Source organism: Theropithecus gelada, chromosome 13 (genome assembly GCF_003255815.1).
Source record: "Theropithecus gelada isolate Dixy chromosome 13, Tgel_1.0, whole genome shotgun sequence".
NCBI classification, from domain to species: Eukaryota; Metazoa; Chordata; class Mammalia; order Primates; family Cercopithecidae; genus Theropithecus; species Theropithecus gelada.
Genome location: NC_037681.1, coordinates 78,859,089 through 78,876,262, shown reverse-complemented (window position 1 = coordinate 78,876,262; position 17,174 = coordinate 78,859,089). Strand labels below are relative to the sequence as shown.

Genomic DNA, 17,174 nt, shown 5'->3' with positions numbered 1-17,174 from the left:
TTTTAGGATCTATAGTGATGCTGCCTTTTTCTTTCCAGATGAGTTTTTTGTGCCTTTTTAATTTTTCTTAATCAGTTTTGCAAGAGCCATATGAATTTTTTTTTCAAAGACCCAACTTTTTAGCGTTGTTAATTTTCTCTATTGTATGTTTTTTATCATTAATATCTACTTATTAAGAATTTATTTATTTTTTTTTTTAGTTTTGCTTCCTTTGTAATTTCTTGAGATGGATATGTAGGTCATTGATTTTTTTTCCAATTTATCTTATGTTATTATATATTAATTTAAGGCTGTAAATTTGTAAGCAATCTTAGCTAGATTCCATAAGTTTTGATGTTACATTATTACTGTCAGTTAAAAATGTTAATTTTCATTGTGATTTCTTTTGGCTTATTTAGTATATCTCTTAATTTTCAAACAACTGGAGATTTTTGGGTTATTGAGTTCCAGTTTAAGTCTGCTTTTATCAGAAATTATCCTTTTAATTATCTCAATACTTTGAAGTTTACTGAGGCTTGCTTTATCACCCAGCATCTTATCAATTTTGGTATGTGTTCTGTTTCCACTCAAAAAGAGTATGTAATCTCTTGTTGGGTATAGTGCTTTACTTTTATTCATTCCTCACATTTATTATGTGTGTCAGATATCCTATATGTTTAATGATTTATTTGTTTTTTTGTCTGCTTGTCCTAAGATCTCTGGAGAGAGCTGTGTTAAATTTTCCCAATATGATTGTTAATTTTTGGAATTGTTTTTGTTCCCCAAAATTTGCTTTATGTCTGTTTTCAGTCATGTTATTGGGTGCATACAGATTTATAATTGCTCTATCTTCCTTGTTGGTTTTCCCTTTTATTATTAGGACATGTTTCTTTTCTTTTCTGGAAATATTATTGTCTTAATGTCTACTTTGTTATAACTTCACAAGCTAATTACATATTTTAAAACTACTCTTTACCATTTGCATCTTTTAAAACAGATTTTAATGCTTTGTTGAAATTCTTCGTCTTTTTCTCTATTTTCTTTCATAGTTTTAAAATATTTTTCTTGCTGGCAGCCACCAGAAACTGGAAGAGGCAAGGAATAGATTCTCTCCTAGAGCCTCCAGAGGGAGCACATCTTTGCTGACATCTTGATGAGAGAATAAGTTCCTATTGTTTTAGCCAAATATGTGTGTGTGTGTGTGTGTGTGTGTGTGTGTATTTTTTTCCTAAGTCCTATCTTCTGGATTCCTTTTTGTTGTTTTTATTTCTCTTTATTTCAGTCCTACAGAGTCTGCAATTCCTTATTCCCCTCCTTAGTCTCTGCTGCCAAGGGTTAAATAATTTTTTTTTTTTTTTAATACTTTAAGTTCTAGGGTACATGTGCACAACGTGCGGGTTTGTTACATATATATACTTGTGCCGTGTTGGTGTGCTGCACCCATCAACTCATCAGCACCCATCAACTCGTCATTTACATCAGGTATAACTCCCAATGCCATTCCTCCCCATAATAGGCCCCGGTATGTAATGTTCCCCTTCCCAAGTCCAAGTGATCTCATTGTTCAATTCCGACCTATGAGTAAGAACATGTGGTGTTTGGTTTTTTATTCTTGCGATAGTTTGCTGAGAATGATGGTTTCCAGCTGCATCCATGTCCCTACAAAGGACGCAAACTCATCCTTTTTTATGGCTGCATGGTATTCCATGGTGTATATGTGCCACATTTTCTTAATCCAGTCTGTCACTGATGGACATTTGGGTTGATTCCAAGTCTTTGCTATTGTGAATAGTGCCGCAGTAAACATACGTGTGCATGTGTCTTTATAGCAGCATGATTTATAATCCTTTGGGTATATCCCCAGTAATGGGATGGCTGGGTCATATGGTATTTCTAGTTCTAGATCCTTGAGGTATCACCATACTGTTTTCCACAATGGTTGAACTAGTTTACAATCCCATCAACAGTGTAAAGTGTTCCTATTTCTCCACATCCTCTCCAGCACCTGTTGTTTCCTGACTTTTTAGTGATTGCCATTCTAACTGGTATGAGGTGGTATCTCTTTGTGGTTTTGATTTGCATTTCTCTGATGGCCAGTGATGATGAGCATTTTTTCATGTGTCTGTTGGCTGTATGAATGTCTTCTTTTGAGAAATGTCTGTTCATATCCTTTGCCCACTTTTTGATGGGGTTGTTTGTTTTTTTCTTGTAAATTTGTTGGAGTTCTTTGTAGGTTCTGGATATTAGCCCTTTGTCAGATGAGTAGATTGCAAAAATTTTCTCCCATTCTGTAAGTTGCCTGTTCACTCTGATGGTAGTTTCTTTTGCTGTGCAGAAGCTCTTTAGTTTAATTAGATCCCATTGATCAATTTTGGCTTTTGTTGCCATTGCTTTTGGTGTTTTAGACATGAAGTCCTTGCCCAGGTCTATGTCCTGAATGGTATTCCCTAGGTTTTCTTCTAGGGTTTTTATGGTATCAGGTCTAACATTTAAGTCTCTAATCCATCTTGAATTAATTTTCGTATAAGGAGTAAGGAAAGAATCCAGTTTCAGCTTTCTACTTATGGCTAGCCAATTTTCCCAGCACCATTTATTAAATAGGGAATCCTTTCCCCATTTCTTGTTTTTGTCAGGGTTGTCAAAGATCAGATGGCTGTAGATGTGTGGTATTATTTCTGAGGACTCTTCTGTTCCATTGGTTTATATCTCTGTTTTGGTACCAGTACCATGCTGTTTTGGTTACTGTAGCCTTGTAGTGTAGTTTGAAGTCAGGTAGCGTGATCCCTCCAGCTTTGTTCTTTTGACTTAGGACTGTCTTGGCAATGCGGGCTCTTTTTTGGTTCCATATGAACTTTAAAGCAGTTTTTTCCAATTCTGTGAAGAAAGTCATTGGTAGCTTGATGGGAATGGCATTGAATCTATAAATTACCTTGGGCAGTATGGCCATTTTCACGATATTGATTCTTCCTATCCATGAACATAGTATGTTCTTCCATTTGTTTGTGTCCTCTTTTATTTCACTGAGCAGTGGTTTGTAGTTCTCCTTGAAGAGGTCCTTTATATCCCTTGTAAGTTGGATTCCTAGGTATTTTATTCTCTTTGAAGCAATTGTGAATGGAAGTTCATTCATGATTTGGCTCTCTGTCTGTCACTGGTGTATAAGAATGCTTGTGATTTTTGCACATTGATTTTGTATCCTGAGACTTTGCTGAAGTTGCTTATCAGCTTAAGGAGATTTTGGGCTGAGACAATGGGGTTTTCTAAATATACAATCATGTCATCTGCAAACAGGGACAATTTGACGTCCACTTTTCCTAACTGAATACCCTTGATTTCTTTCTCTTGCCTGATTGCTCTAGCTAGAACTTCCAACACTATGTTGAATAGAAGTGGTGAGAGAGGGCATCCCTGTCTTGTGCCAGTTTTCAAAGGGAATTTTTCCAGTTTTTGCCCATTCAGTATGATATTGGCTGTGGGTTTGTCATAAATAGCTCTTATTATTTTGAGATACGTTCCATCAATACCGAATTTATTGAGAGTTTTTAGCATGAAGGGCTGTTGAATTTTGTCAAAGGCCTTTTCAGCATCTATTGAGATAATCATGTAGTTTTTGTCTTTAGTTCTGTTAATAATTTTTAAAAATATTTAAAAAGCTGTAATAAAATAACCTCAAAGGAAATGGGAAGAAGGATTGGGGGGGTCAGGAATCATGAAGGAGGGTAGAGAAGAGAGCCTCTTCTCACCCCCTTTATCCCCGTACTTGGATTCCAACCTGGGCAGTAGGGAGAACTACCCCATATCTCTCTAGGTACATCCCAGTTGTAGGTGAGGTCAGAGGTCAGGGTATGAAAGTGCCTGTATGTGACTGGGAAGATGGACAATATAAGTTCTGTTTTCATTTTTTTGTGTATGGTTTATTGTCATATGATCTTATATTTTGGCATCCCTAGTACTTTTTGAAAACTAAAGGGTTTTTCTCTACTTTTCTTTATTTTCATAACTGGTTCAATACAAAATGGAAATTTTCTGTAACAAAAAATGTCAAAATCTTAAATCTTGTCTCTGCCCAATAAGGTAACTATTCTTTCTTTCGAAAGAAACTGGTTAAAGGAGATAAATGAGGAAACTGGCTTAATTTGCAGCCTTTCTAGTTAGTGCACCTTTTCTCATTGCCCCTGCTGGCTGTTCTTCAGCATTTGCCCTTGGCCATTCAGACGTCAGTGCTATGTAGTGGTATGTTGACTGTTGGATATTGCACATAAAATAGTTTAGAGGCCCCAGATGATATTATTTTCTTCTATACAGGGTTTAGCTTTTCTCTTCCTGGGAAGATAAAGTGGGAACAGATTGGCAAAGGGCCCAAGTGGGTTCAGGGTGGGTTGTAGTTTTCATAGAGGTCAGTCTACCTCTGATTGCTGCCCTTCCTGTCCCAAGCTATAACTCTTCAGAGCTTCTAAGCAAGAGCCAGGTATATTCATTGGGATTTTCCCCTTGGTAGATCCCAAACTCTAACCTTTGTGTCTCCACAAGACCTCTCAATTAGAATCTGGTGTTCATTTTTGACAAAGCTCTATCTACTTTTTGTTTGCCTTGCTTTTAGGAGCACCTTTCAAGAGTTCCCACAGAGATCCTGGGGTATTCACTGAGACTTTGTGTCACTGGTAGGCCCTGAATTCCAATTAATTTCTCCTTGTATTATGAGATTTCTAAATAATCTTGTTTTTCATTACCTTTCTGCTTGACTTTTTATCTTCTTATTCCCTACAGTTTAAGGATTTATCAGAAGTTTTGAGGGAATATTGGCAGAATGTTAGGCCAGGTTCTGGGCCTACCTTTCCCCAGATTCTGGCCTTTCAAGTCTGTTATTTTTATCTCTCTATCCTCAAGAGATTGGCAGAAGTGCTGCTTTTGTTTTGCCACTTAATAGCAGCTCTCTCTCTGGGCTCTTTGCCCAGATCCTTCTCTTGCCCTGTGCCAGAATTGATAAATATGTTGAGGAAAATGGCTTCAGAATGTTGGCTTACTTCACTTCTGTTCCCTCTTCTTTAGGACTTTGGCCCTTCAGGGCCTGGTCAGTTTAGCAATTCTTTGATGCTTTCAACTTTTTTCCCCCCATTTTCCTTTTATCAGCCTACTTTAGTTGTTCACTGTAGAAGTGTTGGTCTTTAGCAAGCTATTCCATTTAGGCCAGAAATAGATGTTACATATAATTTTAAGAGTACTATATTATGATATTGAAGACTGGTTGATATTTATTAATGAGATCAGGCTTTATTTGTTAAGACATTAGTCTTGAGTAGGATTTGGGATGGTTGGAGGCTTTTAAATAAAATTAAGCTTAACAATGGTGAGGAGAGACAGGGAAGACAAGCAAAAAGTTGAGATGGACTAGCAGCAGTTCCCACTGAGGTTGTGATTAGTTTTGAGACATTGATGTCATGGACCTAGTCATTCTTTAGATATAGATTGATGGAATAAAGAAATATTATTTTGACTTATTTTCAGATGCTTAATGTTAATATTTGGTTTTTAGAGCATAGTTGGAAATGTAGAAAGGATTTGGCAAGGACAGAGGACAGTTTTATTTCTGTTGTATTGAGATAGTGAGTTTGAGGCAGTCTACCTAGTGGATCTGACATTGTTGAGAGAAGTCCAACAACAAAAATCAGTTAAAGCATTAAGGATGTGATATGAGATTTTTTAATCACTCATTTTTTTACCCAGCTAATAATATTTATGGACTTCCTATAATATAAGGCAGGAAGGATACATAAGGCAAGACTTAAGATTCCTCATGAACCAGGTGTGGTGGCTCATGCCTGTAATCCCAGTGCTTTGGGAGGCTGAGGTGGGGCAGATCACTTAAGCTCAGGCATTTGAGACCAACCTGGGCAACATGGTGAAACCCCGTGTCTACAAAGTGCAGAAATAAATAAATAAATAAGCCAGGCGTGGTGGTATGCATCTGTAGTCCTAGCTACTCGGGAGGCTGAGGTGGCGGAGCCTGGGTAGGTCGAGGCTGCAGGGAGCTGAGATCACACTGCTGCACTTCAGTCTAGGTGACGGTGCGACCCTGTCAACAAGAACAACAACAAAGATTCCTCATGGAACTTATATCTAGTGGAAGAGTCAGAATTTAGGTAGACGATCATAGTACTGAATTATGACCACGATAAGAAGGGTAGAGTATAATTATAGGATTCTTGAGAGTTAGAAATAGTGCAAGTATATAAAATATTTTATGGAGTAAGTGTTTTGTGAGCTAAATAGGAAGTATTGCCTTTGCTTTGTATTATACCCATTGTTCTAATGTAGGAGAAAAAGGAGTAGATTTCTAACTTTGATAATAGATGAAAACCAAAAATGAGGGTATGAATGTCTCTCTACCATGTCATTTATCACAATATTATTGCCTCCTTTTTTCACTAAGATTGTTAAATACAGGGACTGTCGTTCACGAAGTTTCTGTTGTGTGCCACTGACTGTGCTAGGTGCTTCATGTATTCTTATTTAATTTCTCAGGACAAATTTTAAGATAAATATTTTTATTTCCAAATTTTTCTGTAAAACAAGTGTATATAGACAGGGCTGGGTACATAACACCACTCAGGCATTCTGTGTGAATGATGCTCCCTGGAGTTGTCCCATAGGGTGGCTCCGATATGGAGCCTTTAATAGAGCCTTTAATAAATTCTCCCCAACTACTTGGAGATAGTCACACATTGAAGGTGAAACTAATAAAAAGTATCTTACCACGAGTAAAATGGACGATTTGCAAAATTAACACACCCTTGGAGAATTTCAAAATCTGTTGCATAGATTTGTGAAAGATTATAGTTTAATTATAGTTACTAAGGTGGATGAATGACTTTTTTTTCCGTCCCTTTTTTTTTTTTCCCCTCTTTTTTTTTTTTCTTTTTTTGGAGATGAGGTTTTACTGTATTGCCCAGGCTAGTCTCACACTCCTGGGCTCAAATGATTCTCCTGTCTCAGCCTCCCAAAATGCTGGGATTAACAGGTGTGAGCTGCCATGCCTGGCCTAGAATGGATAAATTACTTTTGATTTAGCTGCTGTTACTTAATCATTTGTTTTATACTGTTTAAAAATAAAGAATGTGTTAGCAGAAGAGAAGTGGTGTGTATGGATTGCGAGAAGCCAAAGAAGATAATTCTGTTAGTGTTAATCCTTTACTGTCTGGTAGAGTGACAAAACCTATCAACTTTATTTTTATGACTTAACTCTTAAATTAGGTCTGGTACACAGATACACTGATAAAATTGGGTTTCAGAACCTGCTGATCTAAAGCTGAGACCGGAACTATGCTGTCCACATACTAGAATTGCTACTGTTTAAGGCCCTGCCTGAGGAGCTGGCTAAATTCTTAATTTAAAATATCTTTTGAAATGACACACACAATGATTTGCATGACAGATTGATTTAAATGTATTTTCAGAATCTTAATAATTTCTAGACTCTGTCAATAAGTCTATATTTTCCTTATATTCTAAGTAATTTGTAGATTTGTCGGTATAATCATAAAATCTGATAAAGAAAAATCGTTGTTAGGTAATGCTGGCCTTGCTGTGTTTTTTAATTTCATGTTTGGCATTTCTAATCAACTCTATAAGATTAGACGTTATAAAAGTTCTAAATTGGAAAAGAAAAAAATATTTAAAATAAGATCAAAGCTTCCCTTTCTTTCCTTAGAAAGAAATATGGAAATAATATTGAGAATGAGTAGCTGACCTTAAGTTTGATTGCTATTGTTATAATTTCTGTTCTTGTTTCAAGTTCTATAAAAACACAGTCAAAATAGCAACTTCCCCAAAGGTTAAGATGAAGATGGTATGACAGGTCTGGGTTATTTTGGGTATAACACTGACTCACAAAGGTAAGTGATACAAAATGATGTCTTGGTGGGTTTCTGTTAACTTCTGTCCATGTTGTTTTACAGAATGGCCTATTAAAAAAATAAGAATTAAACAGTCCTTTGTATTTAACAAGATTTTCTGTTTCGTATTAAGAGTATCCTAGAGTTGAAAGTACCAAATATTTTTGCTTTAAGTAGCTTATCATGCCTCCCATTTTGCCTAGGACAGCCTTAATTTATTCTTTTTATCTTGGCCTCTGTCAGTCTCAAAAATGTCCCAGACAAGTGAGAGAAATGCATATCACTTTATGATATGGTTTGGTTCTGTATTCCCGGTGTCCCCACCCAAATCTCATCTTGCATTGTACTCCCACAATTCCCATGTGTTGCAGGAGGGACCCGGCAGAAGATAATTTAATCATGGGGGCAGTTTCCCCCATACTGTTCTCATGGTAATGAATAAGTCTCAGGAGATCTGATGGTTTTATCAGGGGTTTCTGCTTTTGCATTTTCCTCATTCTCTCTTTGCCTGCTGCCATCCATGTAAGACAGGACTTGCTCCTCCTTGCCTTTCACCATGATTGTGAGGCTTCCCCAGCCACGTGGAACTGTTAAGTCCAATTAAACCTCTTTCTTTTGTAAATTGCCCAGTCTTGGGTATATCTTTATCAGCAGCATGAAAACAGACTAATACAGTAAATTGGTACCAGTAGAGTGAGGCACTGCGGAGAAAATACCTGAAAATGTGGAAGCGACTTTGGAACTGGGTAGCAGGCAGAGGTTGGAACAGTTTGGAAGGCTCAGAAGATAGGAAAATGGGGGAGAGTTTGGAACTTGCTAGAGACTTGTTGAATGACTTTGCCAGAAATGCTGATAGTGATATGGACAGTAAGGTCCAGACTAAGGTGGTCTCAGATGGAGATGAGGAACTTATTGGGAACTGGAGCAAAGGTTACTCTTGTTATGTTTTAGCAAAGAGACTGGTGGCATTTTGCCCCTGCCCTAGGGATTTGTGGAACTTTGAACTTGAGAGAGATGATTTAGGGTATCTGGTGGAAGAAATTTCTAAGCAGTAAAACTTTGAAGAGGTGACTTGGGTGCTGTTAAAAGCATTTAGTTTTAAAAGGGAAACAGAGCATAAAAGTTTGAAAAATTTGCAGCCTGACAATGTGCTAGAAATGAAAATCCCGTTTTCTGAGCAGAAATTCAAGCCAGCTGCAGAAATTTGCATAAGTAACAAGGAGCCAAGTGTTAATCCCCAAGACAATGGGGAAAATGTCTCCAGGGCATGCCAAAGGTCTTCACGGCACCCCCCCCAACCCCCGCATCACAGACCCTGAGCCCTAGGAGGGAAAAGTGGGTCCAGGGTCCTAGAGCTGTGTGTAGCCTAGGGAGTTGGTGCCCTGTATTCCAGCTGCTCTAGCTGTGGCTGAAAGAGGCCAATGTAGAGCTTGGGCCATGGCTGCAGATGGTGCAAACCCCAAGCCTTAGCAGCTTCCACGTGATACTGAGCCTGTGGGTGCACAGAAGTCCAGAATTGAGGTTTGGGAACCTCTGCCTAGGTTTCAGAAGATGTATGGAAATGCCTGGATGCCAGGCAGAAGTTTGCTGCAGGGGTGGGGCCCTCATGGAGAACCTCTGTTAGGACAATGTGGAAGGGAAATGTGGGGTTGGAATCCCCACACAGAGTCCCTACTGAGGCACTGCCTAGTGGAGCTGTGAGAAGAGGGCCACCATCTTCCAGACCCCAGAATGGTATATCCACTGACAGCTTGCACACTGTGCCTGGAAAAACTGCAGGCACTCAATGCCAGCCCATGAACTCAGCCAGGGCAGGGGTGCCATACCCTGTAAAATCACAGGGGCGGAGCTGCCCAAGGCTGTGGGAACTCAACTCTTGCATCAGTATGACCTGGATGTGAGACATGGAGTCAAAGGAGATCATTTTGGAGCTTTAAGATTTGACTGCCCTGCTGGATTTTGGACTTGCATGGGGCCTGTAGCTCCTTTGTTTTGGCCAATTCCTCCCATTTGGAATAGCTGTATTTATCCAATGCCTATACCCCTGTTGTATCTAGGAAGTAACTAACTTGCTTTTGATTTTATAGACTCATTGGTGGAAGAGACTTGCCTTGTCTTAGATAAGACTTTGGACTGTGGACTTTTGAGTTAATGATGAAATGAGTTAAGACTTTGGGGGACTGTTTGGAAGGCACGATTGGTTTTGAAATGTGAGGACATTTGGGGAGGGGTCGGGGTGGAATGATATGGTTTGGCTCTGTGTCCCCACCCGAGTCTTATCTTGAATTGTACTCCCATAGTTCTCATGTATTGTGGGATGAACCCAGTGGGTGATAATTTAATCATGAGGGGTTCCCCCATACTGTTCTCCTGATAATGAGTAAGTGTCATGAGATGTGATGGTTTTATTAGGGGTTTCTGCTTTTGCATCTTCCTCATTCTGTCTTTGCTGCCATCCATGTAAGATGGAACTTGTTCCTCCTTGCATTGCATCATGATTGTGAGCCTTCTCCAGCCACATGGAACTGTGAGTCCAATTAAGCCTCTTTCTTTTGTAAATTGCCAAGTCTTGGGTATGTCTTAGCAGCATGAAAACAGACTAATACACTTTGTAAGATACATTTATTTTAATAATCATATGTTCCTAGATAATTCAGAAGTTAAATGGTTCTAGTAGAAATGTGCTGATACTTTTGTCCTTTTTAGACAACATATATTATTTATCATTTAGAGTGAGTACCATTCAACTAGTTGAACTTTTCAAGTTTGTCTTGGGAAAGAGCTGAGTTTTATTAAATCTGATGTGCAAACTGGGAGATTGTCAACATATATCGTTAGGTTTTTGATTAAGCCCACTATCTTAGAAGCTGATTAATGGTGATATTTTGTATAATTGTTAATGCACTTTGAAGATTTATAACATATTGGGGAAATGGAGATTTCTTGTTCATACTAAATTCATTCCAATAATTATACCAGAGCTTTAATTCTGGCTTATCTGCTGTGTGATCTTGGGCAAACTTAATCTCTTTAAGTCACATTTTTTCATTTTTTAAAGGAAGCTAATAATGCCTAATAATAAAGATTTCAAAGAGGCATGTTATGTGACTCATACAGTTCCTAGTGTAAAGTAGGTGTGTCAGGTTGTTGAGATACTAGTTCAACTAACAGTGTCAGATTGTGTCTGAGTTTTATAGTACTTAATTAGTGTTATGACTTAATTACAACCAATAATGATAATTTTGGTTGTGTAAAACATAAGAGCATAGACATTAAACTGAAAACCTTTATAAATAGGATGATTTTTCTTCATACATAAATCCATGTCATTGAATAACTGCAAATTATCTAGTAGTAAAAAGAAATCATGTTTTTATAGGTTGGTAATATGTTTACAATATTTAATTAAAACAGTTTGCATTCAGCTGTTGTTTAAAACTTACACATGATTCACTAAACGTGAACCAGTCTGACAACATCTTCTGCATTTTCATGTATACATGGAACATGGTATACTGACACATACATAGAAATATAAAACTTTCATATTATTAAAAAGTTTATTATGTGCTTGGCAAGCTAAAACTTACATGAAAAGGAGCAATATAAGTTTGGAGAAATTTGAAGTATTTTGGGCTACAAATAATTTAGGAGTGTTCTTAGAGAAAATGAATGTTGGGATAAGCTTTGAAGGAATATACAGAGCCTTTAAAGGGAAGGAATGGTGAAGGCAAGGTTGTAGCAATAGAAATGTGCAATTTATTTTTTGACTTTGGAGTATATCAGTTGCTCACGTAAGGGGATTAACATATTAGGGCTAATCTGAGGGGTCTTCACTGCTATGCTAATGATTCTCTATGTGCAGGTGGTAGGGACTCATTGAATATGTTTGAGCAAGGGATTGATATGATTAAACAGGTATTTAGGAAGATTAATCTAGACACAGAAGGCAGAATGGATTGGTGTACAGAGAGGAAGTAAAGACACCCATTAGGAAGATTGTTTCTAGTAATCTAGATATGAAGTAGTTAATGCTTAAACTTGAGAGTGGCAATAAAAATGGAAACTTGGATGCTTTATTAAAACACAGAGGTCTTCGGTCTGTCTTTTGAAGCAGTCTGCCTGTTGATGTTAATACTACTTAAATGCATCTAGTTGACTAAAGAAAATAAAAGCTAAATAACTTAAACTCTTGGTCAGTATTCAATATTAGTATTTTAAGAGCTATAAAACACACTTCTTCTGCTTTGTTATACTTGATAACATTCAGCTATTAACAGGGACAACAACAAAACATTACTGAAGCTTTATTATTAACAAATATTTTAAATGTTTAAAAAGCGATTTTATAAAGTATAGCAAATGATAAATACAAAGTGGAGTGCCAAAAGTAAAATATTTTATTTCTTTAGATTTTATACTTCAGTTTTATATTTTCTTTGTCAATTTTAGAATATGCTTAACTTAGTGATAATACCTAAACTCCTTCTAAATACAAATCTTAATTCTTATTTTGTGGGCCTTTTGCTAGCATTTTATTTAAAAGTTTGAGCTTTCCACTGGATAGTTTCCTAAATCATTATTTGAATGATTTATATTTCATTTAAATGAATACAAGTTATTTATTCCCTGTTGTCTAAGGTGAGATGTCCAACTTAAAATAGACTGAAAAAACGTTTAGTGACATGGTCTCTCTCTTTTACCAAAGAGTGCAGTGATGCCATCCTAGCTCAGTGCAACCTCAAACTTTTGGGATCAAGCAATCCTTCTGCCTCAGCCTCCTGAATAGCTGGAACTACAGGTGCATGCCACCATGACGAGGTAGTTTAAAAAAATTTTTTTGTAAAGATGAGGTCTTGCTGTGTTGCCCAGGCTGGTCTTGAACTCTTGGGTTCGAGTGATCCTCCCCTCAGCTTCCCAAAGTGCTGGGATTATAGGCATGAGTCACTGTGCCCGACATGAAATAGATTTTCTTAGACAAACTGATTTGATTTCACTTGTAAGAGTTTGTCACTTTTTTTTCCTTTAAGATCTCATCCATACACCAAACACCAAGATACTTTTTTCTGTCATAAATTGATATAAATAGTCTCTATTAGTTATATCATATGCTAGGCTGCTATTAACAAAGAGAAATGTAAATCCTCAGTAGTTGAAACAAGGTAGAATTTTATTCATCTCTCATGTAACAATTCAGAGGTAGGCAGATGGTCAAGAGTGGGTTGGTGCCTTTGTTCCACAAGGACATTCAAGAATCCAGGTTTTCTTTTGTTTCTCAACCATCCGTTGTGACTGCATTGTTCAGTAGCCACGTGCGTCTATTGACATTTACATTTAAGTTAACTTAAATAAAAAAACCCACTAGCCACATTTTAAGTCCGTTATAGACACGTGGCTGGTGGCTACCATTTTAAACAGTGCAGATATCTCATACCTCCATCATCACAGAGTGTTTTGTTGGTTAGTGCTTTATAGAGTGTTGTTCCTGTCCTCATGATCTTTGCTAGCTCGTATTGGCCTGTCCAAGTTCTAGTCTAAGGGAAAGGGGAATAAGAGGAGGGAAGAGAGGATAGCATAGTTCTGTTATAAATGATCCCCCAAAAGCACACATCACTTGTGCTTGTAGTCCACTGGCCAAAATGTAGTTATATGCCAACACCTCCCTGCAAGGGCAGCTAGGACAAGTCACTAGCTGGGTGAAGTGGATCCTGCTAAAACTTGGTTCTGTTGGGAGTTGGTTGGGGGTAGGGATCCTGTTACCAAACTGGAGAAGTTGAGTTAAATACTAGAGGGCAATTGACAATCAAGGTCACATATACTCAATCTATTAATAATCACAGCAAGGTTTCTTTCCATCCCCCAAAGTGACCAAGAAGCACGCTGAGTAAAATGTACTTTGATTTTAAATGGCCATGCTGATATTAACGTGGAATTATAAATGTTTTTTACTGCTTTATTTAAATTACATCTTAAAGTGTAACAAAATCTACCTCATGGCCAATTTGGCTTACAGGCCATATTTTTGAGTGTGACACTTTTTCTGTAATGTATTACCTCTCTGACTTACATTGTGGGATGATGATAATTTTATGTTATGTGATTACAAAGAACTAAAGAGCTTTTATTTCTGTGTTATTTTATAGATGTTAAAAATGATTTTAAACATTGTGAAGGTGAGCAACAATGTGAAGTACAGAAAGTAGTAGGTGGTGGTTTAGTTTTTTCTTCCACCCATCTTAAACATGCATGCCTTCTCTCTCCCTCTGTATGTGTTCATCATGGTTATGAACTATTTAAGGCTTGTAATGAAAAACAGTCTCCCATATCATTTTCTATCCCCAGTCTTATTCTTTGAGACAAATACTTTGAAATATTCATATTTACAACTTCCATGTTTCAAAATAATCTGCCTACATGCAATATTTCTTTATTTTTTAGGAATTATGAACTGATTACTATAATGAAAAAGAATTTAGCTAATGTATTATTTCTTTTTTCCTTCTTTTTTTAAAAATTTTTCCATAGCTTTACTGTTTCTTAAACCTCTTTCACATCCATTCAATTAAAGATGGTGTCTCTTGACTTTCAAATTAGCAATTACAGATTTTATTGTTTCTAATTTTCCATTCTGGTATCTTTCCCATTTCTATTTCCCAATTTTTGTCAGTTCTTCATTTTAAATTGCAGTAGTCAAATATATTTACATTAGTCTCTATAACTATAATTAAGTCTTTTAGCTTTGTGTATTCCTGGATTCTAAAAATCGTAACTAGTAACAGTTTAATTTTTTACTACTACATAAATATTTTTAACTGAAAAGTTAGTGGCAGAGTAATTAGAATTTTTTAACGCAGTTTTATTGTTGATAATTTGGTTTAAAATTTCTTCTTCCCCCTTTTATCATGCACTTAAAAATTCCTGTAATTTCAGCCAGTATGTCAGTCATACTGTCTATCCTGAACACTGCATTTTTGCAAGCTGTTTCTGCCTGGAGTCCTTGTTCTCTCCCTTCTTTTCTGTTTTGTCAGCCAGTGCTCTTTTAACTACTCTACATTTTCCTAAAAGTTGTTGAAAATTTGCTTTAATTAATACTATTCCTTTTTTTTTTTTGTAACTGTAGTTTATACCTTTTAAATATTAATTTTTTAAATGATTAATTTTTTAGGAAGTAGAGACTATAAATGCATGTGCTTAACATCTTGAATCTGAAGTGTAGAAGTTTTAAGAGTCTGGTATTGATATATCTGAACTTTAGAGACATATGGTAAAACATGATAAAGACTCATGCTAATTTTTTTTGTAGGTGAAGTGTTTACAGATACAGCTGAAAGAAAATATACTCATTGTTATTTTCATGTGTATAAAACACTTTCTAGAATAGTTTTACTTTTGTTTTCTAAGACCCTAGACTTTTTACAGATTAGGATAAAATTTCCATTCTGTTATTGAAGATAGATGTCTTCAGATTTAGATATATTTTTGTTATAGTGTTTCAAAACTTCATTGTGCATTTCTTGAAATTAGCCCATTTTATCATCATATAGTACCTGGTCAGTATCTAAATGGCATATAGTGATATTAAAAAATGTATTTCCTAAGTTAGGAGGTTTATATTCTGAACGCCTATGGGTCTTAGTATCAGCCTGGGTAGTAAGTTTTGCAATGCTCCTAGACTGCTTTTTATCTTTTTTTTTTTTTTTGAGATGGAGTTTCACTTTTGTTGCCCAGGCTGGAGTGCAGTGGCGCAATCTGGACTCACCACAACCTCCACCTCCCGGGTTCAAGCGATTCTCCTTCCTCAGCCTCCCTAGTAGCTAGGATTATAGGTCTGTGCCACCATGGCTGGCTAGTTTTGTATTTTTAGTAGAGACAGGGTTTCTTTTTGTTGGTCAGGCTGGTCTCGATCTCCCGATCTCAGGTGATCTGCCCACCTTGGCCTCCCAAAGTGCTGGGATTATAGGCGTGAACCACTGCGCCCGGTTGGCTACTTTTTATCTTTACAAGAAAATAGTATTGTAAAAATGTCAAAAATATCCATATGCCCAGTTCACTAGTAAATATACTGCTAAATTTGAACCGTTTTGGCAGTAGTTTATGCTACTCAAGGGACGATATTTTTACGGAATGATATATTTCAAAGGGTATTGGTTTCCATTGTAGAAAATTCATGCATTTAGAGTAACTTAAAGCCAAAACAGTTGTGCTTGTGCTATATGTTTAGAAGATTAGTCATCTTGAATACATGCATAGGTTAAGTGTCAGAAGCTATATATCATGCAAAAAGAAAATTTATTGTTAGGAGACCAGGCTGTACCTGTGCTTATACAGGATTTTCCTTAGAGGATCAATTTGAGTATATGAACAAATATCAGCTAGATTTTTGTACGGTAACATTATTGATAATATAGGAGAAATTCATTGAGGAGAAAAACAAAGGAAGCATAAAAGTCTCATACTGTATGAAACTACAGAAATGGATCAAAGAGTTTGACAGGAAGTTTAATGTGTACATAAGTAGAGGCTGACAGGAACATGCTGTGTGTGCCAAAGGTTCCAGTGATGGAAAACTGAAACATAGTGCTCACTGACCACAGCATGAGCCTTGACACACATTGTAAATAATCCAGAGATATATGACTGCATTAAGTGCTAGGCTGGTGTATGAACGGCAGTAAATCTATAGCAGCAGAAAGGGTTGGCATGCAGAAATTCTTCTGATTAATTTTTATAATGGATTAATAGGAATATAGCAAATATTTTCATTTCAAATTCTGCCTTCTCCAGTTCCCCTCTTCAGCTCTCCCCGGTGTGATCATTTTTTATTCTCCTCTACTCACCAGACTTGTGTATGTGGATACCTGCTTCAGTACCATCAAGTTAAAAGCAGAAGATGCTTCTGGTAGAGAGCATTTAATAACTCTCAAGTTGAAGGCAAAGGTATGTGCCTCGTTAAACTGTTATTGTGATCAGGAAATACTTTGTGAAATGAACTCTGTGAATGCTCTCAATGTAAAGAAGTGCTAGTTGCATCTAAAAATACATATATCATGCTTTAAAACATTGATTTTGGAAAGCCTCAAAGAATTTATTCACCACGTTTCCAAAAGCCTAGACAGTTTCATGTCATATTTTAGTCCAAATTTGATCAAAATATAGACTTTATGATAAATATTACAAATACAATTTTATAGCCTCAGAGTACCATGATGTTAATTTTGTAACATCCTGTGTAGAAGACAGTGGACACTTCCACTATCCGAAGTTGTACTGAGAAAATCTTTTGCATTCAACTGTTAGTATAAA

General features: G+C 36.7%; 1 protein-coding gene across 4 annotated transcripts in view; it reads left to right on the top strand.

The window, feature by feature from the left end:
- FANCL (FA complementation group L) overlaps positions 1-17,174 on the top strand; it is a 77,724-nt gene that overhangs the window by 22,871 nt on the left and 37,679 nt on the right. For all 4 annotated transcript variants that reach the window (XM_025353744.1, XM_025353743.1, XM_025353742.1 and 1 more), the window contains one exon: positions 16,712-16,808. In XM_025353744.1, the coding sequence (XP_025209529.1) occupies positions 16,712-16,808 (97 nt within the window). The remainder of the gene's footprint in view (positions 1-16,711; positions 16,809-17,174) is intronic.